A 27457-nucleotide genomic window follows, 5' to 3' on the forward strand; every position below is an offset into this window, starting at 1 on the left:
TATGCCACATAGGTATGGGTACAAGCACGGGTGTGGATATGGAGGGTACAACACAAGGATTTTTAAATGTGTGGGTATAGGGGTATAGATATATATAGTTTGGATAAGTTGAGGATCCATAATTTATATCTATAGACGTATAAAAAAGAAGTGAAAGGGGGGTGGGTATGTAAAAAAATTGGAGGGGCGCTCTAACAAAATCTTCTTCCCCCGACACTGAAGGGTAGCATTGTGTCTGGACAACTAGTCCATACCCATAATGACGCCATAGACGGTCATGTCCAGTATAATCAGGTTGGCAGACAACTCATGCCCCTCGATGACCACTCGAACTGCATGGAGATACTTTCCACAACAAGAAGACGCACCCATCAAAGACATTACACTAAGAGTTTTCTCTAGGCTAGACAAAACAAGGTCGAGCAAACCCGCAAACGAAGACGAAATAAACAAATGTGTAGCACCCGAATCAAACATCATACGAGCAAAGTGGTCAGCGACTTCAAATATACCTTCGATCAGGTCGGCCTGATCGCCCTGTGTGGTAGCTGTGGCAGTGCATGCTCTCCCATTCGTCCTCCGCTGCGCCTGCTGCTGAGGCCTCTGTTGCTACTGCGATTACTGTCCTCCCTGAGCCACCGACTTGTTTGGACAGTAAAAGGCATTGTGTTCGGGCTGCTGACACTGGTAGCAGACCCCCTTGAAGAGTGGACAAGAGTTCTGAGGATGACTCTTGTTGCACCTCCGACACACTGACTGGACCCTCCCCTGCTACTGCCTCTGTTGGGGTCGACCTTGCTGGGCCCCTTGTTGGGTCCTTTGCCTTTTCGACTTGCCCTCCTGCACCTTGCCGCCTGCAGGTGGGTTCGTCCTCGCTCTGCCACTGATGTCTCTCCCGTTGCTGCCCCTCTTCTGCGATCCAGCCTTGAACCACTCCCATTCCTCGTTCAAGATGGATGCAGACTCAATCGCATCACTGAACATCGTAGGATGACTTGTTATCACACGGACATGGAGATCATCCTTCAATCCGCGCACGTACTTTGCCGCCCTCATTTTATCATCAGTAAACAGGTTCGGGCAATAATGCTCCATGCTCTGAAATTTAGTGGTGTAGTCCACCAAACTCATGCTCCCCTGAACTAGCTCGAAGAACTGCTACTGCATACGCTCCCGGGCATAGGCAGGGAAGTATGCATCCAGGAACTCCTCCCTTAACGTATATCAGGGGATGCTCTCCACTCCAACGTATTTCACCCGTCGCAGGGTGTCCCACCACTTCTTGGCATCGGTCTTTAATCAGTACGTGCCAAAGTCAGTCAGTCAGTCTTCGAGCACAGGCAGAACACGAAACTCTCTCTCGATCTTCTCGACCCAGCTCTCAGCTGCCTCAAGGTCGGCCTTTCTAGAGAAGGTTGGTAGATCCAACCTCAGAAACTTCTCGAACGTGACTACGCCGGGGTTCAGAGTGATCTTGGCGGGATGAACATACGTCGTCTGCTGTGCTGTTTGCGCATGGACGTGTATGGTCAATGTCACTGCTAGGGTGTTGAGGGTATTCACAATGAAATCCCTTTGCTCCTACCAGTCAGCTGGAGCACCAAAAGTTGAAGATCGTGTGCGGGCATACATCTATAACATGAAAAATTATTAGAAAATTATACCCTGATCAAACCTACCCCTTAGGATTGATCCCAACAAAAATCACAACCATATAATCGCATCAGATTTTAAATTTACACATAAGGAATTAAAATGAATTATCCCTATGGTCAAAACATAGAAATATAACAATTTCACAACAGTAAGGATTAATGTACACAGTAGCTCTTACCATTGATGGAGACTGCTCTGGAGTGCGAGTTGTGACTTTTTGACAGGGCTCAAATACCAACCTTGTCTTACACAATGACAATTTGGTACACAAAAATGGTTCAATGTATGATTTTGTGGTCTGACTTTGATACCAACTCTGTAATGACCCTAACTCATCCCCATGAAAAGTAATTTTTTTTAAACAATTGCGGAAACCAACACCTAAGGATCCGGGGCCTCACAAGCTTAACAACTACCAAACAAGTGATCGTTACATTGAACCAACCAACGAATAACCAACTTTATTAATCAATAAATAAATGTCATAGAACATAATTAAAATAAAGAATATAATCCAGAGCCACACTGTCAAGAATAACATAAATGTGTCACGCAATCTCGCAGGCTCCATGTGGCGGTCACCCCATCACTGAGCTGTAGGTCCTGAGAAAAACATTTGAAACACTGGGTAAGAACCAAAGAGTCTTTGTACGAATTCTTCTAAAAATCCAAACAAATAAGAAAAGAGCATAAATCAAATTCATACAAAATATTCAGAGGAATATAACAATAACAATCTCATAATTCATTTACCATTCAAGCATTTAAAAGCAAGTATCATGCAATTGTTTGATTTCACTAGGATCTGTCACACGTGAAAGAGAGATGAAAGAGAAAGGAGCTGCGGCTGTCACGATTTTCAATAATGAAATCGTGACCTAAAACATGTATATATATCTTTCATTTACAGTATGGGTCAGGTCTGACTACTATGTAACATAGACATGGCATTATGGGTGTCGTACTCGTGTTGACACGTCACAACACGGGTGCGGGTATCAGACACAATGCAAGTATGCCGTAAGTTGGATCCCGCACCGGTCTGGGTCGGGTCCAACCTAGACCCAACCCAAACTAAATTTTTTTAGGGTTTTGACCTTGGTCAAACCAAGGTCAAAGGGGTGGGGCCATTTTGGTCCATCCCTCAAAAGATACCCCCCCCTCTCTCTTTGTTTTTCCCTTTCGTTTCCCCTATCTCTGGATTTCTCTCTCTCGTCCTCCCTCTCTCTCTCTCTCTAGTTTTCCCTCTCTCTCTCTCTCTCTTTTTTTTGTTTTGCTACTTTGCTTCCCCTATCTCCACCCTAGGCAGTGGGAAAGAAGAAGAACGAGGGGAGGAGAAAGAGGAAGAAAAAGAGCAGCAGGAGAAGATAAATAAAGAAAAGAGAGAGAGAGAGAGAGAGAGAGAGAGAGAGAGAGAGAGAGGTGGGAATGGGGGTTACAAAGTACCCCTTCCTTTTTATAATAAATAGAAAAAAATTCAAACACCTTATTTTTACAAAAATTTCAAACTCTTATTCTTTAAAAAAAAATCATTTTACCCTTGCTCCTCTTTTACATTTAAAATGTTGTATTCTTTTCATTTAAAAATCTCACACACACACACACACACACACACACACACACACACACATATATATATATATATATATATATATATATATATATATATATATATATATATATATATATATATATATATATATATATATAGCTGGGTCCCTGTACCCACAATTTTCGAACTTGCCTTGTCGTACCCTCCATACCTACCCATGTGACATAGGGTGACTATGGTTTATTTCCATATTACAATGTGGAATCAGATATGGGATGCTTGAGACCTAGTTGAATTAAGGAGCTAAGATTTATAGCAGTTCTGTTTACTATATGCCATTTTATTTTTGTCTTTGAGTTTTACTACATTGTTCTGGTGTATTGCATGCTTTATTCCCATGGACATCTTTTGGAATTTTGATGCAAGTTAATACTTATCTAAGCTCCACTTGGATGCTATTGTGCATTAGTATGTAAATAAAAGTTCTTGAAGTGCTCTTATTTTTACTCATTGTCCAATTGCAGAAGCAGGAGCCTTGTTGTCCAGATTCTGCAGCAGAGGTGTGTAATTGCAGTTTTTTCTTTAAAATAGGATGCTAAGATTGATAAATTTATTTTAGTTACAAAAGGCAAGGATTATTCATTTGGTTCAACTTCATAATGTTGATTCTTTCTCCTGAGCTAGCAGCTGCCCCTGCACTTATATCTTCTTCGTGATCTTAACTCCAAGCTCGATTGGTTGAGGCCCACAAGAAAACATTTTGTTGCTGCTAGTATGAAAGGTTGCAAGACCTCGTGTGGTCTCTGCAAGATGTCCATCACGGAATTCTTAAATAAGATTAGGCCATTGTTTCCTTGTCTCAGGAAGCATCTTGACATTGCAGTATGTGTGCTGAAGGAGGGTATGTTTGTCCTGATTTCTGGATTCATTTGAGTAACTGTTTATGTGAAGATGCAGTCAGAAAAGCAAATTATATCTCATAATTCATGGATTCTTAGGCTCTGAAACCTGTCAAGACCATTGGGGAAGTAAATCTGAATCAGCTGGTAATCCAGGCATAGCTCAACTGCCAAGATCGAGGTCTTCTGTGGCCTTCTCTGTCTGTAAAGAAATTCTGTGCTGCTACAGCAAGGTTCTTTCTCTCTCTCTCTCTGTGTGTGTGTGTGTGTGTGTGTGTGTGTGTGTGTGTGTGTGTGTGTGCATCCCTTCCCTTTTCCTCCCCAATCTGAGCAGCTAGGTACATAGTTCCCTAAATGTATTGTATCCCCTATAACTTCATATATAGTTTTGAGATCTTATATGAATTTTCAGATGTTGAGTCTTCCAGATATATATTTTCAACTGAACGCTGGAATCCTTAAGGATTTGCTGGACACATTCCAGTCAAGTAGAATACTGGATGATATCCTCTCAGGCATCCAACCATCTCCTTCATCTGGAAATATAGACTACTCCTTCTGTGCTGCTTATTCATTCTTTGATTCTATAATAGATATAGGTACAACACTTAATACTTTTAGTTGGGAAATGTCATCAGTGAAGATACATAATAATATCTTTCTGTTTTCTTACTCTGGCCTGTACAGCATGCTCATCCTCATTCTCATTGGCATCAGAGGTACTGGTTACTCTTCAATCACTTGTGAACTCTTTCCAGATGTTCATGGATAAGCAGTCAGAAGGGAACAGGAAGAACTGTATAGGATTTGTAACTGGAATCCTCCCATCCCTGCGTAAGAGGCTTGGAGCCTTAGCCCAGAGGCTCTTAGCTTATGACTGGGACTGCCAAGACCATGAGAGTGGCTGGAGAAGTAGAGTAAGCTCTTTATCTTGTCAGTTAATGCATACCTTTCTCTTTGGTATTGATGCAGTTTATAGGTTGAAGTTTGAACAATCATATTTTCTGATATTTATTCTGATCTCATTATGGATGGGTCTTTTAGGGTGACGTGTTGCAGAAGATACTGCACATCTACTTAACAAACAATGAACCGGTGTGTGATTTGCTTAGTGAACTTGCTTGCACAATCTTGCCACAGGTTTGGAATATTTTTTACTGTATCTTACTGTATTAGGATAGGGATCATGAGCGTGACAAGCCCATATTACTAGCTTTGGAGAAAGTGGAGAATCCCACTCTAACTCATGCCATGCTTTTGCAAGTTGTACTAACTTTGGGAAAATGGACTATGCAACCCTGAACCCTGTCATACTTTTGTGAGTTTTGAGTGCATTTGAACCTCAACAAGCCCATAATAATCTCATCTGATCCAACCATTCCACTCCACTTTCTGTGACTGTTCCTTCATAACATAGATAGGATTCACTTGTAACCAATAGCTGGAGAAAACGAATTGTGAACATTATTGTGACTTTTAATCAGATATGTACTGAAATCTGTTTGTTTCAATTTCCTAGACTCCTAGTAGGCATTTTTAAGCAACCTGACTATGTTCACGGTACTTATGAAAAATTTCATTCTTGTTCAGGTTCCTTCTTGCAAAACTAGAAATGAGCAAAATTCAGTTAGCAGCCTCCCAACGCTTTGCCCTGCCACAATGACCATATGGTATCATGAGTTGGTAGGCAATCTTCATGTTCTATGACTTCCAGCTACTTCATTGGCCATCTTTTCTATCACAGTAGAAATTCATGAATTGTTATCCTACATGCAGCATGAGGAGAACCTTGCGGTGCTGAATAAATTGGTAATAATTGGCTCTACTCTACTTTCTATGGCTTGAAGTATCATGAAAGTTTATAATTCCCTCCCGTTCACCATATTTTAAGCACTTGATCTTGTGAACTTTTCTCATTCACTTTCAGCTGAAGGAAGTAGCACTGTTGCAAAAATCAAAAGCTATCACCAGCAAGGGAGTGGTAGAGACTGTATTGAGCAAAATGCGGCTATCAGTGGACATATCTGTATCGTTAGTAAATTTATGCAGGGTGCATGACAAGGTATTTCTGTTGCAACACTGCAACCCAAAAACACGTACATTGTCATTCTTGAAGGCACCCATGGACAGCATACACACACATGCTTATTTCTGCACACATTACAGTGACCACCAGCTATTTAAGTAATGCTTTTGTGCCATATCTCTGCTATATCTTCCCTTGAGCAGCATATTTCATTCCTTATTCACTAATATCTCCAATATTATGAAAATATTATGTTTATTTTCTAGAATAAATGCAATCTTCAGCAAGTTAGAGAAAAGAAGGAAAGAGGAGAACAAAGAATGTAAGCCAAAGAAATTGCCCACAAACTCTCTAGTTGGACATATCGATGTATTGAATGACTTGTAATTAGTAAAACTACATAACTCTTACAAGCAAGGTTGTATGTATCGTATTGTAACCCATATTGTTCGGGCCCAAAATAAGATACATATCGTTTCATAAAAAATTGTAAAATTTGAAACAAAAAACTTTAAAATTCTAAAAAAATCAACACACACAAAACAATGATGAAATGCACAAAATGGAACCATAAAATCACGTGAGGCATTTATGTCTCTATGAGCTACATAACACACCATCAATCATCAAATCTCACAAGAACAACGCAAAATAGTAATATCTTCAATTAAGAACATGCCTAAAGATTCATCAAAAAGCAAAAAGACCAAGTTTATGAATACTTTACAAATTAAATTACAATACATAACCAAGTTTTTAAGAAGTATACTATCAATAATCATTATCATTATTATCTTCTTGTTCTTCATATTCATCTTCATCTTCTTCCTCTTCTTCTCCTCATTCGACATTCAAAGCATCTCTAATATACGTAGGGTCTTCGTCATCTACGTCCTGAGCTCCCTCCACATTTATCCATTTAATGTCCTCTTCATTCATGAGGTCTGCCTCTTCTTGAACCCATTCATCCAATACATCGAAGTTCTCTAACTGATTGTTCTTTGTGCCTCCTTGATGACAACTTTTGTATTTGCCTAAAAAGATAACATGAAAAATTTAAAATTAGTCGAGTTTTGTATGCATAAAAAAATATTAAATGACACATGAATATGACAAATAAATTTATAAATTTAAAATTACCTTTACCTCAGTCTAGGTTTTAGTGAACGCACACGAGGTTATTGAGCCTTTTGTGTTCTAATCTGTTTCTTCACTTTATTTGAATATGCTCAAAGACGCTCCAATTTCTTTCACATTCACTTGCATTGCATGTTTGACTTAGGATGTGAATAGCAAAAACTCCTAGGTTTGAAACATCACTTCCAAACTTAGTCCACCATATGTCTGAAAAAAACAAGAAAATGAGAAATCAATAAGACAATAGTTGATACAAATCATATAATCATACAAAACATCATAACTAAATAATAATATGAAATTAAAATTGAAATAAACAAATAAATTACTTGGGCACATTATTGTACGATTTCACATTGTTGTAGGTCTCCCCATATCATACTATGTATTGTCGTAAATTTCTATTTTCTTATGAATCTGATATTAAATGCCATAAACAGGGTTCAACCTTTCAATGCAATTCGAGAGACCCTTGTTGACTTCCCTGTCCATCTTAAATATAGGAGAGTATCTTAATACATAATTTAAATAACACGCTGCAGCATGAAGAGGTTGATGAAGCTACCCAGTCCACCTATGGTCAATGATATTCCATATAGGCAAATATAATTTTTTCTTTCCATTTAAATTATCTCTAATGGCCTATTTTGCCTTATCCATGGTCTCATGCAGATAACCCATAGCTGGTTTGTCTTTACTGTCAACCAATCAAAACACCTTCACCAAAGATATAATGATTTTCAATAACTTTACACATGAATCCCAAAATTCACTTTTGAATACAATATCTATAATTCCTCTTAGCTTTCTTTTTGGGAATGGGGATATCCTATGTCACATGGGTGCGGGTGCAGGGATGCGGCACTTCCAAAAAACCCGGGTGCGGGGGTGCGACAGGGGCAAAAATGTAAAAAAAAATTATATATATATATAATTTTGAAGTTTTAACAGTTTAACATTTAACAGTTAACATTGTCATAATATCATTCATCATGCATGCAACTGAAATCTTCCTTACTAAGTTACAGACAATGCAATATGTCTTGTGATGTAATGGAAGCAGGTTACTGGTCTATGTTCTTTTAGTGAGACATGAATTATACCAGATTTTTACGCATATTGCTCTTTTCCACATCTATATATCTCTTTCAAATTGCAACAACCATCAAATCTAAGTCCCAAAAAACAATAATATAAGAAACAAAACAGCATCAAACCAATAGTAGAATTACCCCAAATAACTCCCGCGGGTATCTATAAAATCTCACTTGCCCTGTTTCTTACCTTCCGGTGCTTACAAGGTTTACACAAGTATTAAAAGCAATCTCAAAAACTATAAAACCATATACACGATCACTTGGTTCTAGCAGGGGGAGCCCAAAAGAAAAAAAAAAATCTTCACATTGTCATCAAGATTAAAGTGCCAAAAATGCTAACATGGTGATTTGGGTAATCGTGTATATGCACATAAGCAACAAATCAGCAGTGATGAGTTCCAATTTGTTGAAGAAAACAGTGTTTGAAGAGGAAAAAATGGTACCTTGAGAAAGAGAACATCTCGGATAACTAGCCGATAGTCGACAGCGATAGCGAGGAAGCGCTAATTGGGGGAGAAGCAACAAGGGCCGATTTGTTTGTAAGAATCTGTGAATTCCATGTGAAGAAACAACAAAGTTTCTTCAGATATGCGATTTCCGAACCACCCAACTCGGCATTACTGAGATGTTGGTGAGCGAGATGTCAATGCCGATCTTATTTTGAAAATCACTCTCTTCTCCTCTCCCGAGCCCCTCCCCTTCCGAAAACAGAGGGAGCAAGGGGGGCTCAGCCCCTCCCCTGCCGACCCAACAAGTGCCGACCCAACAAGAGAGCGAGAGGGGGGGGGGGGGGGGGGGTGGGGCTCGACCCCTCCCTTGCCGAAAACAAAGGGTGCAGGGGGGGCTCGACCCCTCCCCTGCCGACCCAACAAGAGAGCGAGAGTGGGGGCTCGACCCCTCCCCCGCCTAAATCAGAGGGAGCAGGGGGGGCTCGGCCCCTCCACTGCTGAACCACCTTTAGAGCGAGAGGGCGCAGGGGGGGCTCGGCCCCTCCCCTGCCGACACAAGCAGAGAGCGAGAGGGACGTACCTGCAACGAGGGAGAGGAGGAGCTTAGGAGGTGGTGTCGGGAGGAGAGGGATCGAGCTGAACTGCGGGGGAGAGAAGTGATTTGGGCAAAATTTTTTTTTGCCCTAATCACTCCTTTTCATCATTTTTTTTAACGTCCGAAATGTGGACGAAAACGACCCTTAGTGCGTTGACCGCACCCAAGGTTGTTTTGACCGCACTCGGTGCCGCACCCGCACCCGCGTCGCGTCGCGTCGACGCGGGTGCGGCACCTGCTTTGTCGAGTCCATTCCACTCATATGAAAAAAACATCTTTTTAAGTGCACTTCTATTTTTTACAAGACTCTGCACTGTCAAAAAATTTATAGCGAATCTAGTAATTGCAGTACAAGTCAACTTAGCACCATTAGTAGGGGTGCACACGACCCGAGCTCGAGTCGAGCTTAGGCTCAAAAAGCTCGGCTTGTTCAAAAAAGTATATGTTCAAGCTCGGCTCAAACTCGAGCCGAGCTTGAACACCCAACGTATAAAATCGACTTAGCTTAAATTCGAGCCGAGTTGATTTGTTTCAAAAAGCGCTTTTCAAACAAAAGTCAATAGTAGGATTCAAACACCAGACCTCACACACAAGTGTACAGAGGCCTAACCACTTGGGCAAAATCACTTTTTGTCTTTCAGGAAACAAAAATTATAAATGTCCTAATATTTGTCATTATATTAAAACTACAACATCGAAAGTGCTTTTCTTATCCTCTTCCTTAGATTTAACTTCTTATACTGATGAAGATTGGGGTGATAACCCAAATGATAGAATCTCAACTACTGTTTTTTGTGTTTTCTTGGGAGATTCATTAATTTCTTGGAGGTGCAAGAAACTACAGAAGGTTTCATTATCTTCAACTGAGATAAAATATCGAGCAATGACTACAACTACAATGGAGCTGGAATGGCTAAAGACTCTGCTTCAAGACATGGGAATTTTCATCTCTAAACCTTCAAAGATGTGTTGTGACAACAAAACTGTCATTTATATTTTAAGGAATCACACCTTTCATGAAAGAACAAAGCATATTGAGATGAATTGCCATTGTATACATGAGTATCTAAAAGGAATTATTTACTGATTATCAGCTTGCAAACTTTTTTACCAAAGCTCTTCATCCACCTCAGTTTCTCTTTCTCCTAAACAAACTTTCGGTGATTTCACTGTAAGTTTGAGGCAAGATGTTAAAATAAATAATTAAAATGTATTTATATATATATATACCTTTGTAATTAGTCATAACCCATAAGGGTATTTTGGTCTTTTTATTGGATCTGTAAATAGAATAGTCCACTAAGGACTATATTATAATTTTCTTTTTAATTTTTTATTTTATTTTCTTTTTGGTTTGACCAAGGCCTTTTTGGGCAACTCATAGAGCCCTTGAGTGTAAAACCTGAAAAAAAAAATGTTTGGATCTGGGCCGGATCCGGACCCGGGTGATAAGTCGGCTGCGTGCTTATTGTAGAAGGTAGATGAGATGCGCAGACACCTAGAGAGAGAGAGAGAGAGAGAGAGAGAGAGAGAGAGAGAGAGAGAGACGGTTGCAAAAATAAGAGAACACGTTAAATGTTATTAGGGCTAATCTCTATGTTAAATAGAGAGAGGCCAAAAGTAGAAATTACATATAAGTCCCTCATTAAATTAAAATATCAAATAACCTCTAATCTAAGAAAACTTAAACTTAAAACCTCTTAATCTCAACACTGCCCCTCAAGCTGGAGCATAGATATCAATCATGCTCAGCTTGTCACAACATTTTGAGAAATTTGGTCTAGTAAGAGGCTTTGTAAACATATCTGCAACTTGGTCCTCCGACTTTAGTTATTTGGTAGAGATATAACCAGCTTGAACCATATCTCTTACATAGTGGCGATCAACCTTAATGTGCTTTGTTCTCTCATGAAAGACATGATCGTTCGCTATATATGTGGCAGCCTTGTTATCACACATCATGGTCATAGGAGAGGAAACCTTCACCTGAAGGTCATGAAGAACAGTACGAACCCACATCAATTCAGCAGCTGTTTGGGCCATAGCCCTATATTCTGATTCTGCACTCGATCTAGAAACCACATTTTGCTTCTTACTTCTCCATGAAATCAGGTTGTCTCTCAGAAACACAGAATCCTGTGGTAGATTTTCTATCTACTATAGATCCTGCATAGTCAGCATCAGAATAGGCCACTATTTCCAGATTTCCACCTTTCTTGAACAATAACCCTTTTCCAGGAGAAGATTTTAAATACCTGAGAATCATTATAGCTGCATTCCAGTGTACCTCAGTTGGTTTGTCCATAAACTGACTAACTTTGCTTACTGCTAAAGCAATATCCGGCCTGTTAACAGTTACATACAGTAGCTTCCATACTAGTAAGCGATAACTTTTGCTATCAACCGGTTTTGACCATTTTTCAAACAACTGAACTTTATGGTCCATGGGAATATTTGCTGGTTTAACTCCCAACATTCCCGTTTCCTTTAATAAGTCAAGAACATACTTTCGTTGAGACAAAACCATCCCTTCACGGTTCCTGACAACTTCTATACCCAGAAAATATCTAAGTGAACCAAGGTCTTTTGTAACAAAGTGTTTTTGAAGATGAGCCTTTGTGGCTTCAATATTTTTCACATCGTCTCCTCTAAGAATGATGTAATCCACATATACCATCATAACAACTATGCCTACTATGCTTGAGTTAGTTTTCTTGATAAATAGTGTATGATCTGCAACTGACCTGTTGAAGCCAAAGCGTGACATCACTTCAAACAGCTTTTGAAACCATGCACGAGGACTTTGTTTCAAGCCATAAATCGCCTTTTTCAATCTACACACCTTCTGACACTCCCCCTCAACCTCGAAACCTGGAGGTTGTTGCATGTAAACTGTCTCAGATAGATCCCCATATAGAAACACATTCTTCACATCTAATTGACATAAGCTCCAACCATGATGAACAACTACTGAGAGAACAAGACGAATGGTGCCCATCCGTGCAACTGGAGAAAAGGTTTTAAAGAAATCAATACCATATGTCTGAGTATATCCTTTTGCTACTAATCTGGCCTTGTACCTTTCAATAGATCCATTTGATTTGTACTTTATTGTATATACCCATTTGCATCCAACAATGTCAGCATCTACTGGGGAATCAACTAAATCCCATGTATGCTGAGACACTAAAGCATCAATTTCTTCTTGCATAGCCAGCTTCCAGCGGTTATCTAGCTCTGCTTGTTGATAGTTCAGAGGAATCGTTTCAGTAGATAAGGCTGAAATAAAAATTTTCATCTGATTTCCAATTCTGACATCGGAGACAAAATGAGATATGGGATATAAGGTACATTGTCGTGTCCCCTTGCGTAGAGCAATAGGCCTGTTATCATTATCATGAAGATCACTATTGTCAGTAGTACTTACCTCAGGAGAAGAAGAGGATGGAGGCACGGGCAGAGGTGGAGCTCTACGTACATATACCAATGGAGGATTATTAAATCATGAAGAGGATGAAGTTTGGTTTGGTACCAAAGGCACAAATTCCAAAGGAAAAGGATGTATAGGTAAGGGAAAAGGGTCAGCTGGACCAACCTGCAACGGAGAACCGATACTAGAGAAATATGGAGTGGATTTCAAGAAAGATACATCCACACTGACATACTCTCGGCGAGAAATAGGATCATAACATCGATATCCCTTTTGATTTTTTGGATAACCTATAAATATGCATTTTGTAGCTTGCGCAGATAATTTATTACGGTCAGGACCAAGTTTGTGTACAAAACAAACACATCCAAATATTTTTGGTGAGAAAGAGAAGAGTGGGGCTTTAGGTTTTAGGATATGTAATGGAATTTGATCACCCACAGAAGATGAAGGCATGCGGTTGATCAGATAACAAGCAGTGGTAGTCGCATCACCCAAATATAACGCAGGAACATTGGATTGAATCATAATGGTCCTGACAACATCAAGCAGGTGCCGATGTTTTCGCTCAGCCACCCCATTTTGTTGAGATGAATAGGCACATGAAGTTTGGGGTTGAATGCCATGATCTTGGTAAAATTGTAACATAAGTTTTGATTTAAACTCAAGAGCATTATCAGTGCGAACAATCTTGACAATAGATTCAAACTGAGTTTTTATTTCAAGAATTAAGGATTTGATAATACTTGGAACTTCAGATCGTTCTTTTATTAAAAACACCCATGACAACTTAGAGAAGTCATCAACAATAACAAGATAATATCGACACTGAGTCCTAGTAGGAATCTTACTAGGACCCCATACATCTGCATGAATAAGTTCAAAGAGTTTATGACTAGACTGACTCTGACTTGAAGGGAACGAACTTCGATGATGCTTGCCCAACTGACATGCTTCACACTGAAATGATGTAGTGGAAGGAATTTGAGGAAAGACAGACCGAAGCTTTGACAATGAAGGATGACCAAGACGCCGATGCCACTGAACAGGACTGGATGAATGTTCCACTACAGCATGAACATTCCCCACTGGATGATGTAGGTAGTAGACTTCATTTTCTTCATAGCCTCCACCAATCTTCTTCCCTGTCAGCAAATCCTGAAAATGACAACCCATCGGATCAAATATCACTCTACAGTTTAATTCTTTTGTAAGGCAGCTAACAGAGAGTAAACTTTGAGGAAAATTGGGAGCATGAAGAACATTTTTTAACTGTAAGGAGGAGGATATAGAAATGTTTCCCTGACCAACAACCGGTGAGGAACTTTCATCGGCTAATGAGACTCCTCGATGAACAGTAATATCCTTTAGATCTGAAAAAACAAGTGAATTTCCACACAAGTGTCTGGATGCATCAGAGTCAATAATCCATTTACTGTCATTCGGATGAAGATGATTCCCTGTTGAGTAGGCAACACCGGCTACAGGAGTGGCAGAACTCAAGGGGCGAAGAGCTATCAACTCATCATATTCAGCTCGACTGGGGGTGATACTGTCACTTGCAGAGATATTATCATGTACATTTGTTGCCTCTAGTGTAGTAACATTTGCTTTAGGAGCATATGGCTTTGATGGAGAAGTGGTTGGCCGACTATGCTTATCCCAACAACGATCTTCTAAATGTCCAGATTTTCCACAGAATATACATTGAAGCTTTCCTCTGCCTCCCATACCTCGTCCACGACCTCGTCCTTTGATATTCTGAATATTTTCACGCCCATAACTAGATGAGACAACTAGAGCAGATGACTGAGTCACAGGTTGAGATTGTGGAAGAGAGATCGCAAGTCTACTCAGACGATTGTATGCATCAGCAAGAGTAGGTACATCTGATCTAGTCAACATTTGGACTTTTGCAACAGAGAATTCTGAAGATAGACCTGTAAGAAACCGAGCAACCATAGTCTGTTCTTGATGATCCTTTTGCTTCGAGCAACAAAGAGGCCTGTGAGCATTGAGTCTTTCAAACACAGCTTTGACAGAGGCATAGTACTAGGCCAAGGTCTGATCTCCCTGCTGTAAATTATATATCTCCTGTTCGACTTGCTGGATACGACTCACATGAGTCTCTTGTGAGTACGTATCTCGAAGATTGTCCCACATCTGTTTGGGTGTATTATAGTAAATTAAACCATCTGCAATATGGGGTTCAACACTATTCATGATCCATGACATAACTATGTCATTATCTTCATCCCAAGTAACATATTTTTCCACTTTTTCAGTGGGTTCGTCTTCCAACAAAATATGTTTTCTACGATGTCCAGATATCGACATCATAAAAGTTCTGGACCACCTGACATAGTTAGTTTCATTCAACCTTACAGAAGAGCTGTACGAGAAGGGATTGGCAAAAGCCTTATACTCCCCAATATGTTCAATTTTGGAATCACATTTCGAAGTTTCAGCCATATTGAAGATTTAATACTATTTCAGCTGCCAAAAAAAATCAGATTCACTCACTTGAACAACAAGATTTCCACACCAGAGATAAAATCTGGACAGGCTTCAAGCGACACAGGGAATAGCGTGTGTTACCATCATGCATCAGCCAATATGACAACCAGCAGCTGTACCCAACACAGAATCCCACAATAGTAAAGAACAACAACCCACAAACAGGGATATTTTCCAACACAGCAGGGAATCACGCCTGCTGTTTCCACGACAAAAAGACAACCGATACTAACATGCTTCTTTCACAGCACGCATGTTAAAAAAAAACCTTGACACTGTAGGGAATCACGACTACTGAAATCCATATTCTGAAATAAAACAACCAACTGAAATAAAACAACCAACTAAAATCCAGGGAATCAAGACCAAAGATAATATGCAGACACAGAAAAAGAATCACGACAGCTGCTGCTCCTAGACATATAAAGCTCGACAGCCAACAAGAATTTCAGTTCTTCAGGGCACGGTTAAACAAATCTGTCATATCTCGATCACAAGCAACAACACAGGAAATGAGATTGCCGTTGCTCCCAAACAGCATGAAATCACGGCAGAAAAAAAATCCAAAACTCAGGGGCTCAAGGGTTACAGCTACCAGACCAAAGACACGCATCCACATCTGCTCCCAAACAACAGGAAATCATAGAAAAAAAACAAAACTCAGGGGCTCAAGGGTTACGGCTACCAGACCAAAGACACACATCCACCGTGTCCCTTAGATCTGGGTCATGACCTTGGTCTGATCCCAGATCTGTTATCAGATCTTATACAGAAAAAAAAATAGCACACTTGATTCTAATATTTTTTTTTCGTTGGTGTAGATCAATCACTATCGATCACGATCCCGAGATTAATGGCTATGATACCATGTAGAAGGTAGATGAGATGCGCAGACACCTAGGTAGAGAGAGAGAGAGAGAGAGAGAGAGAGAGAGAGAGAGAGAGAGAGAGAGAGAGAGAGAGAGAGAGAGCAAAAATAAGAGAACATGTTAACTGTTATTAGGGCTAATCTCTATGTTAAATAGAGAGAGGCCAAAAGGAGAAATTACATATAAGTCCCTCATTAAATTAAAATATCAAATAACCTCTAATCTTAGAAAACTTAAACTTAAAACCACTTAATCTCAACACTTATAAAAGCATGCAATGACAAAGGGGGGAGGTTTCTCTCTGCCCTCTCTCTCCTCCCGACCCCCTCTGCTCTTTCGTTCTCTCTCTGCTCTCTCTCTCCTCCCGACCCCCTCTCGTGTTTGCTCGCCGGAGACCTCGCGTCGGCAACCTCACCACAACCTCTTTCTCCTCTCTCTCGCTCGTCTGCCAATGCCGACGGCAACACCGACGACCTCCAGGTACACGCCTCCTCCTCTCCTTCTCCTATTTTCTCTCCCTCACCTCTCTGTTGCGCAGGGAGGGGGGGTTGAGCCACCTCCCTGCTACCCTAAATCATAGGGGAGGGGCAGAGCCACCTCCCTGCGACCTCTTTTAGCGAGGGAGGGGTCGAGCCCCCTCCCGATGCCCTCTGTCTACAGGGGAGGGGTCGAGCCCCTCCCTGCACCCTTGTAGGCAAGGGAGGGGTGGAGCCCCCTCCCTACGTCTCCTTCTGGCACGGGAGGGTCCGAGCCCTACCTGTGCTCCCTGCGGCCAAGGGAGCGGTCGAACCCCCTCCCTGCACCACCTTTAGCAGGGGCGGGGCCCAGCCTCCTTATCGCTCCCTTTGACGATAGGGGAGGGGTCGAACCCCTCTTGACTCCCTCTTTTGGTCAAGGGAGGGGTCGAGCGCCCTCCCTGCACCCTCGTTGTTCAGGGGAGGGGCAGCGACCCTCCCTGCACTTGCCAGCAACAGGGAAGGGGCGGAGCCAATGTTATTAAAAATGCGCCTCAAGGCGCAAAAAGCGTGCCTCGCCTTAAGGCGAGGGGCGTTATGCCTTGAGGCACATGTGTAAAGCGCAAAATCCTCGAGGCGTGCGCCTCATCGGACTTGAGGTGCACGCCTCGAGGCAAGGCGCGTCTCAGAACGAGGCATACACGCCTCACTTTATTTGGTCAAATGAGGGTCAAAACCCTCATTCGACCAAACATTAGGGCTTAAATGAAGCGCTCCCGACCCTAATCAGGGTCGAGGGCCCTTTATTTTTTGTGCTCGTTTCTTTCTTTCTGTTTTTTTTTGCTCACAGTCGTCTCTCTCTCTCTCTTAGCTCTCACAACAGTCGCTCTCGTGGTGGATCCCCGAAATAGGTATGCTCTCTCTCGTCTCTAGGTTTTTTCTCACTTAGTCTCATTCTCCCTCATTTTTTCTCACGCAGCCTATCTCGTTTTTTCTAACGCAGCCTCTCTCTGCTTTTTTGTGTACCATTGTAGCTATAAATTTGTTTGGACTTTATGGAATTCTAGCTGCAAATGTTTTCAGCACCATATGTCTTCATGAGTAATCTTGGTTGATTCCAGGAGCTGGAGTGCAAGCATTGTACTTTGTCGCCCCTATGAACATTTATCACCCATTTGGCAGATGGTGTAACATGCGTCTGCGTGCATGCACGTATGTGTATCGTGAAAGTACCTATATATTGGATAAGTTTTTTCTGCTCTTGTTGCAAACTCAAGGAAGCTTCATCTTTTGAGAAAGGTTCACCCACCCCCATTCCTTTGCCTGAGCTTCAGTTGTAATATGGTTTTCAAATGAAACATATCTCTTTTTCTTGCTTTCATCTCTTTTAGAATGAACACACGATTTTCTCTGTTATTGTGCACATCGGGGGGTGACTCAATAACTTCTTTCATGAATTAGAAAGCAAGTTATGCATTTTCAACCATGATGACACCACATTTTTTGGCAGTTACTCCCTGTTATTATGCATTTTTTGGTGACAGCCCTAAACCTAAACAAGTCGGGTCTGATCCATAAGAAACCAGGTCTCAAATATAAGCCCAAGAAAAAAATTTGCAGAGGGGGGATCCCTCGAACCCCCCTTTCTGCAAGGGCAAAAAACTCTGAATCAGGCTCCACAACTCATCAGGTGGAGTTCGAAAACAAGTACTCTCTCTCGTTTCAGCAAAATGTCATTTGGGTTTATAAGTTTGCAGAGGTGCTAAGCATAGTTTAGGTAGCATAATCTGAATCAAATTCATATGCAGATTTGATATATATGGTGCATGAAAGTAAAATTAGTGGTCATGCATTCTCGAGCCTGCATATTATCTGCTTCTTGAGCAGATCAAGATTTTTACCTGCATATTACCTGCTTCTTGATGCATAGATAAACTTGAATACTAAGCACTGGGTTAATATAGTGGTCATTGGTACATACTTGCATTAAGGTACAATTTGTTTTATTTCAGATTTTGGTTATTTGTTCACTCGCGATTCATCCATTTTTGTTTGAATATGAATCTAAATTTTTGTGTTAATATATGTTTTCTTATATGCATTTTTACAGTTGAACAATGGGAAAAGATGTAGGATGGGATCATGGAGTTAAAGTTTCAAATCCCACTAAAGATCCCAAACTCGTAGGACATGTAATTTGCAATTACTGTCATAAACAAACTACAGAAGGCATCTATAGGTTAAAGCATCATTTAGCTGACACAAAACATGGTATCAGCATGTGCGAAGCGGTTCCACTTGATGTGAAAAGATTTTTTTAGAATCATCTAAGAGATTAAAAACAAAAGAAACAAGCGGTAGAACAAAATAAGTTGAAAATCGGGAGGAGTGTTTATTTTGGATCATCAACAGGTGATAATGTGAACAAAGAAACCAACAGATCATGTAGTGATGCAAACAAAAGCATAGGTGGTCTCATGTACTTCTTTGTGAACAAAGAAGCACGACAAACCACAATAAACACTGCTTTTAAAAGGGATGAAAGAAAAAATGTATATCGTGCCATTGGTAGATTTTTTTATTCAAATGCCCTATCATTTAATCTTTGTAACATTCCATATTTTGGTGCAATGGCAGAAGCTATTGCAAATTATAGGCGAAGGTTCAAACCGTCTTCTTATCACGAGATCAGAACGTGGATTTTGAAGGATGAGGTAGATTGTACTCATAAAATTTTAAAAGAAATAAAAAAGAAATGGCCAAAGGTTGGTTGCAACATTATGATAGATGGTTGAACAGATGAAAAAGGAAGAAAATTAATTTTCTTATAAACAGCTCATCTGGGATAGTATTTTTGAAGTCTGTTGACATCAGCGACATGGAAAAAACTGGTGCAAATTTGTTTAAGTTGTTTGAAGAGGTTGTTAAAGAAGTTGGTGAAAGTAATGCAGTGCAATTCATTACAGATAATGCACCAAATTATGTGGCAGCTGAGAATATGTTAACAACAGGAAAAACATGTTTTTGGACACCATGTGCGACACATTGCTTGGATCTTATGTTAGAAGATATAGGAAAGATATCAAATTTTAAAGATATATCTATAGTCATGCATGGATATTAAATTTGATGAGAAAGTTCATAAAGAAGAAAGAACTTCTATGTCTAGTCCTCACTCGTTTTGCTACAACATATCTCACACTTCATAGTATTGGATGTTATAAGAAAGAGTTGAAGTCAATGTTTTTGTCTTCAAATTTTAAATCATCTAATTACTATAAGAAATCTGATGCTAAGAACATTTCTTATATTGTTCTTAATGATCATAAGTTTTGGGCTACCATATCATATGCAATTAAAGCTACACTGCTGCTGGTGAAAGTGCTGCGATTAGTTGATACAAATGAGTCTGCTATGGGATTTTGTTACGAAACAATGGATAGAGCAAAGGAGGAAATTGCATCAAACCTTGACAAGGTTGAAAAAAAATATAAACCTATTTGGGATATCATTGATAGACGATGAGACTTATAACTTCATAAGCATTTGCATGCAACTGCCTATTATTTAAATCCTCATTTTCATTATGCTGACAATTTCAACCCGGATGGAGAAGTTATGAATGACTTTTATGATTGTGTTGAAAAATTGGTTTCTGATGCAAATGTTCGGTTGAAAATTACAACACAAATCAATGCATTAAGGGGTTGTTTGGTAGAGAGGCAGATGTTACAACAAGAAAATTAAAAAGTCTTTGTAAGTTTCCAATTATATTGTTAATATTTTTTTATGTTTTTATTAATTATGACATTCTTAATGTTTTTGTTATTTGAATGCAGCTGACTGGTGGAGTTCATTTGGGCACGAAATCCTGAGTTGATGAATTTTGCAATTCAAATTCTCAGTTTGACGTGCAGTGCATCGGGCTGTGAGAGGAATTATAATACTTTTTCATTGGTTTGTGACTTTGTATTTTATTTTTTAAATATAATTTTATAAGTGTAATTATCATATAATTGTTTATCAATGATTTGAACTTATAGGTGCATACAAAACAGATGAATAGACTTGAACAAGAGAAGATGAATTATTGGTTTTTGTAATGTACAGTATGAAATTAAGAGAGAGAAATATGAGGAGGGTTACCAAAGACCCTATATGTCTAATCATATAGACTCAAACGATGAGTGAATTGTGGAGAAGGAAGATCCAGTGTTGCCTAGTGATCCCAATTGGTTGGAGGATTCATGGTTGGATCTGAACTTCGACATAAATGCCGTTGAGCATGTGCCTATTGAAAAAGTCAGTTCACCTCATGATTCACAAAGTGGTTCTAGGCAAGACATGTCTTCAAGAGATCGAGGTAAAGCTATATTCCTTTTACCTTTCTATGAATATAAATATATTTTTTTAAATTACATAAAATAAGTATTTAATACATGATTTTTTATTTAAGAAAAAAGAAAAGCAAAAGAAGTGACCGAGGATGTGGAGGAAGAAAGTGCAGACGATGAAGAGTCAGAGAATGAAGATGAAAGAGAACCTATTTATATGGATTTCTCAGGTAATGACATTGAAGACTTAAATATTGATGATGACGAGACACAAGAAGAGTCTAGGCCCTAATTCATATCATAGAGCTATGACTATTTATATGTTTTTTTGGGTCCTTCATTTGTAATTGTGAATCTTAACACTCTCATTTTGAAGAGTTTTGGGCAAATATATTAATATTTGGTTGTTAATGCTAACATTCATTTTCTAATTATGACATGATGTTGTTAATACTAATATGCATTTTGTTGTTGATGTTAATTTTTTATTTAATGAATGCTCATATTTTATTTCTTAGATATCTGCATAGATCAAGTTGTTGCATTAATGTTACTTTTACATGTTAATCTCATATTTTTTTAGTATTTATTTGAGATTTTTTATTTCTTGTTGGTTGTTGCTTTATTAATAAAGTATTTTTTATTTATTTATAATTTTAGATATTTTTTATAGTTTTTTAAAGTTAATTTTTTTTTGAGGCTTACGCTTTATGCCTTGAGGCTCATGCCTCGCCTCAGATTTTGGTGCAGCACCTCGCTATGCCTTAACGCTTTTCACAACACTAGGCGGAGCCCCCTCCCTGTACCCCTTGTATGCAAGGGAGGGGATGAGCCCCTTCCATGCGTACCCTTTGGCAGAGATGGGGCCAAGCCCCTCCCTGTGCACTCGTTTTGCAGGGGAGGGGCCAAGCCCCTCCCTGCACCCTCAGTTTGGCGGGGGAGGGGCCGAGCCCTCTCCCTGCGCCTTCTCCTTCTAGCAGGCAGGGGCGACGCCCCTGCCTCCGCTGATTTTGGCAGGCAGGGGTGAAACCCCCTGCCTCCCCCTTTTTGATCGACGGGCAGGGGCCTCGCCCATGCCTCCTTGCTCCTTCGGTAGGTAGGGGTGAAGCCCCCTGCATCCCTTGTTTTTGTTAGGCAGGGGCTTTATCCTTGCCTCACTTCCACCTTGTCAAGCAGGAGCACAACCCCTTTCTACTCTCGTTTTCGGAAGGCAGGGTGCTACCCCTGCCTCTGTATGAACCATCGACAGGCAGGGGTGCAGCCCCCTGTCTCCTCGTTGTTTGCTGACAGCAGGGGCTTGCGGCCCCTGCCCCCGCTCTCGCGTTCAGTAGGTTCGCAGGGGCACGATGCCCCCCCGCCTCTGCTTCTTTCACGTCAGGACAACGACAACGCCCCTGTCGTCTCTACCTTTCTGATTGAGATAGCATATTGATGTCTTGCTTTTGCAGCTCATACGACGGATCCCGCTCGCGCCTCGCGACCCGACCCGTTAATCGCTTACACCCGCAGACGCCAACAAGCTCGCAACTCCCCATGGTAGGAGAAGATTGCACGGAGGACTTGGACAATTGAATTGAGTTCAATTAACTAAAAAGGATAATTAAATAAATATATATGCATATATATATTGATACGAGTACGCATTTAACTTAAGGACACGGTTTCGCGATCCTTGTTCTTTACTTTCTGTCATGTCTTTCCTTTGTTGTCGCGCTTTGCGCCCAGGCTTTGCGTTTGCACTCCTGCTTACGGTCTTTACTTTGCCGTCGCGCTTTGCGCCCAGGCTTTGCGTTTGCACTTCTGCTTACAGTTTTTACTTTGCCGTCACGCTTTGTGCCCAGGCTCCTGCTTTTGCAAATGTTTCGTTATTGCCTTGCCATTGCAGATGATGCTCAAGTTTTTGCTCATTGCATGTTCTATGAAGGCATCTTCGTGGAGGATGCAAGGGGCATTTACTGCTCTCCCTCTTGCGACAAGAGTTGAGTCGGGAGCTTAACGATACATCCTTGTCTAAGGAGAGAGATACCTCGCAAGGATCCGGACTCTTCGAGTAAGTAGTCATGCATAATAGACTTGAGATTTTAGGGAGCTGCGCAAAAGCATCAAAGACTGCCCAAATCAAAGTATTTGGAAGAATGTGTTTTGGCCGGTTCTGTTCGTCTACCCGACATATCTCGTGTAACCCCGAATTGGGGCTTGAGTAAACTTTTTAGCGGGGGTTCTATTCAGAAACCCGTATCCCGTCTATCGAGTCATGCGAGGCATGTAGATACCATGATAGCGGATGAGATTCTAGAAAATCGCATTCCAAATGTTGGCACAAGCTGTTGCTGTTTCAAAGGATAAAGAATATCAAAAGTAAAGTTTGAGAAACATTACATCTTTGTGAAACACTTTTGTTGATGCTCCTGTTGAGGAACTATACCCCTTTCATCCTAGAGTATTTGTAGTCGTGTACTACACACTAGTACTGCGATGATCGGATGAGATGGTCGTGCGATCTCGAACAATGCTAAATGCACAATGCTGTAAACACGTAAAAATGGGATCACCTTCACAGGTAAGATGCTCATTTGGTCAAAAGACTAGAGCATATACAATGAGTCATTAATTAATTTACCCCTGACACACTCATTCGCTTCTTGTAGTCTGTAAAGAGAGAGGACAGAGCGGTACACACTTTAATGGTCAGGTTGTTAACAACCACCCCACGGGCAAAGATCCAACCTCCCCAGTCATTGGAGTTAGGGGAAGGGACTACCAGACATTATCCTAGGTGGTAGATCCCATAGACTTCTGCAGAAGTTGGATGCATTCGTTGCCAAGTACCTGCCTTTAGGGAATCCTCTCTCGGCTAAAGCTGTCCCCTTAGGAGCGGACTCAACTAGCTATTCGAGTTATTAAAAATACATAGAATAACAGACGCCCAAACTAGTCTTAGTTGTTTCTACGATTTGTCTGCGTTATTAAATAAATATATATGCATATATATATTGATACGAGTACGCATTTAACTTAAGGACACGGTTTCGCGATCCTTGTTCTTTACTTTCTGTCATGTCTTTCCTTTGTTGTCGCGCTTTGCGCCCAGGCTTTGCGTTTGCACTCCTGCTTACGGTCTTTACTTTGCCGTCGCGCTTTGCGCCCAGGCTTTGCGTTTGCACTTCTGCTTACAGTTTTTACTTTGCCGTCACGCTTTGTGCCCAGGCTCCTGCTTTTGCAAATGTTTCGTTATTGCCTTGCCATTGCAGATGATGCTCAAGTTTTTGCTCATTGCATGTTCTATGAAGGCATCTTCGTGGAGGATGCAAGGGGCATTTACTGCTCTCCCTCTTGCGACAAGAGTTGAGTCGGGAGCTTAACGATACATCCTTGTCTAAGGAGAGAGATACCTCGCAAGGATCCGGACTCTTCGAGTAAGTAGTCATGCATAATAGACTTGAGATTTTAGGGAGCTGCGCAAAAGCATCAAAGACTGCCCAAATCAAAGTATTTGGAAGAATGTGTTTTGGCCGGTTCTGTTCGTCTACCCGACATATCTCGTGTAACCCCGAATTGGGGCTTGAGTAAACTTTTTAGCGGGGGTTCTATTCAGAAACCCGTATCCCGTCTATCGAGTCATGCGAGGCATGTAGATACCATGATAGCGGATGAGATTCTAGAAAATCGCATTCCAAATGTTGGCACAAGCTGTTGCTGTTTCAAAGGATAAAGAATATCAAAAGTAAAGTTTGAGAAACATTACATCTTTGTGAAACACTTTTGTTGATGCTCCTGTTGAGGAACTATACCCCTTTCATCCTAGAGTATTTGTAGTCGTGTACTACACACTAGTACTGCGATGATCGGATGAGATGGTCGTGCGATCTCGAACAATGCTAAATGCACAATGCTGTAAACACGTAAAAATGGGATCACCTTCACAGGTAAGATGCTCATTTGGTCAAAAGACTAGAGCATATACAATGAGTCATTAATTAATTTACCCCTGACACACTCATTCGCTTCTTGTAGTCTGTAAAGAGAGAGGACAGAGCGGTACACACTTTAATGGTCAGGTTGTTAACAACCACCCCACGGGCAAAGATCCAACCTCCCCAGTCATTGGAGTTAGGGGAAGGGACTACCAGACATTATCCTAGGTGGTAGATCCCATAGACTTCTGCAGAAGTTGGATGCATTCGTTGCCAAGTACCTGCCTTTAGGGAATCCTCTCTCGGCTAAAGCTGTCCCCTTAGGAGCGGACTCAACTAGCTATTCGAGTTATTAAAAATACATAGAATAACAGACGCCCAAACTAGTCTTAGTTGTTTCTACGATTTGTCTGCGTTATTAAATAAATATATATGCATATATATATTGATACGAGTACGCATTTAACTTAAGGACACGGTTTCGCGATCCTTGTTCTTTACTTTCTGTCATGTCTTTCCTTTGTTGTCGCGCTTTGCGCCCAGGCTTTGCGTTTGCACTCCTGCTTACGGTCTTTACTTTGCCGTCGCGCTTTGCGCCCAGGCTTTGCGTTTGCACTTCTGCTTACAGTTTTTACTTTGCCGTCACGCTTTGTGCCCAGGCTCCTGCTTTTGCAAATGTTTCGTTATTGCCTTGCCATTGCAGATGATGCTCAAGTTTTTGCTCATTGCATGTTCTATGAAGGCATCTTCGTGGAGGATGCAAGGGGCATTTACTGCTCTCCCTCTTGCGACAAGAGTTGAGTCGGGAGCTTAACGATACATCCTTGTCTAAGGAGAGAGATACCTCGCAAGGATCCGGACTCTTCGAGTAAGTAGTCATGCATAATAGACTTGAGATTTTAGGGAGCTGCGCAAAAGCATCAAAGACTGCCCAAATCAAAGTATTTGGAAGAATGTGTTTTGGCCGGTTCTGTTCGTCTACCCGACATATCTCGTGTAACCCCGAATTGGGGCTTGAGTAAACTTTTTAGCGGGGGTTCTATTCAGAAACCCGTATCCCGTCTATCGAGTCATGCGAGGCATGTAGATACCATGATAGCGGATGAGATTCTAGAAAATCGCATTCCAAATGTTGGCACAAGCTGTTGCTGTTTCAAAGGATAAAGAATATCAAAAGTAAAGTTTGAGAAACATTACATCTTTGTGAAACACTTTTGTTGATGCTCCTGTTGAGGAACTATACCCCTTTCATCCTAGAGTATTTGTAGTCGTGTACTACACACTAGTACTGCGATGATCGGATGAGATGGTCGTGCGATCTCGAACAATGCTAAATGCACAATGCTGTAAACACGTAAAAATGGGATCACCTTCACAGGTAAGATGCTCATTTGGTCAAAAGACTAGAGCATATACAATGAGTCATTAATTAATTTACCCCTGACACACTCATTCGCTTCTTGTAGTCTGTAAAGAGAGAGGACAGAGCGGTACACACTTTAATGGTCAGGTTGTTAACAACCACCCCACGGGCAAAGATCCAACCTCCCCAGTCATTGGAGTTAGGGGAAGGGACTACCAGACATTATCCTAGGTGGTAGATCCCATAGACTTCTGCAGAAGTTGGATGCATTCGTTGCCAAGTACCTGCCTTTAGGGAATCCTCTCTCGGCTAAAGCTGTCCCCTTAGGAGCGGACTCAACTAGCTATTCGAGTTATTAAAAATACATAGAATAACAGACGCCCAAACTAGTCTTAGTTGTTTCTACGATTTGTCTGCGCGTACCCGCAAACCAGTAATATCAAAACATAAAGTCTGTTCACACTGGTTGATGGGTCATGAGACTTGCTTGTTGCGTGGTAGTTCACAGCTTACGATCAAACGAATCGTCATGCTGTGTTTTGACAGTTGCACTGCTTACCTGGTTTGAACTGCTTACCTGTTTAACTGCATTTCTGCTTTAAACTGCTTAGCATGCTGAATTAAATGTACTTAATTCAGTTTCCTGTAGTCTCTCTTGTGTACCTACTAGTTTTTCGTGAAACTAACCCATTTTATGGGTACAAGTGATGATTAGGTACACCACGACGATGGCATGATTGCAAGATGACTTTAAGATTTCCTCTTCCTGCTCTTAGCTCACGTCCTCGGCGTTTTGGGTTGTAACGGATCTTCCTTGGGATATTCGAATTTTGTACTAATTGGAAACTTCTTTAAATGAAAGTGGCTTTTCCAAGTGTTTTGCAAGTAACATGTATAGTGAGTTTTAGTTCTTTTAGCTAACGTGCTCAAATTGTCAGCTTGCCTTTCTTAATTTAACAAAAGAATAATCTTTTGCTGTTTTCATAAACAAACTCTGAAAGAAAAGAGATTTTTTTTACCCTCTTGCATATTTTCTTAAAGGTTCGCAAGTTTGAAATTTTGAGACGTTACAGATTGGTATCAGAGCTAAGGGAAGCAAGGATTCTTGACCATTGAGCATCCGCATCACGCTGTGAGTATACAATTTTTCTTACTTTGTAGTTG

General features: G+C 40.8%; 1 protein-coding gene across 3 annotated transcripts in view; it reads left to right on the forward strand.

Moving 5' to 3' along the window:
* LOC149849024 (fanconi anemia group D2 protein) overlaps positions 1 to 27457 on the forward strand; it is a 131707-nt gene that overhangs the window by 56768 nt on the left and 47482 nt on the right. For all 3 annotated transcript variants that reach the window (XM_090013195.1, XM_090013198.1, XM_090013202.1), the window contains exons 18-26: positions 3733 to 3768; positions 3896 to 4109; positions 4207 to 4340; positions 4520 to 4706; positions 4795 to 5024; positions 5152 to 5247; positions 5698 to 5790; positions 5884 to 5916; positions 6035 to 6169. In XM_090013195.1, coding sequence (XP_089869321.1) covers positions 3733 to 3768; positions 3896 to 4109; positions 4207 to 4340; positions 4520 to 4706; positions 4795 to 5024; positions 5152 to 5247; positions 5698 to 5790; positions 5884 to 5916; positions 6035 to 6169 — 1158 coding nt within the window. The remainder of the gene's footprint in view (positions 1 to 3732; positions 3769 to 3895; positions 4110 to 4206; positions 4341 to 4519; positions 4707 to 4794; positions 5025 to 5151; positions 5248 to 5697; positions 5791 to 5883; positions 5917 to 6034; positions 6170 to 27457) is intronic.

This window comes from Nuphar pumila, chromosome 1 (genome assembly GCF_984573655.1).
Source record: "Nuphar pumila chromosome 1, dmNupPumi1.hap1.1, whole genome shotgun sequence".
Lineage (NCBI taxonomy): Eukaryota > Viridiplantae > Streptophyta > Magnoliopsida > Nymphaeales > Nymphaeaceae > Nuphar > Nuphar pumila.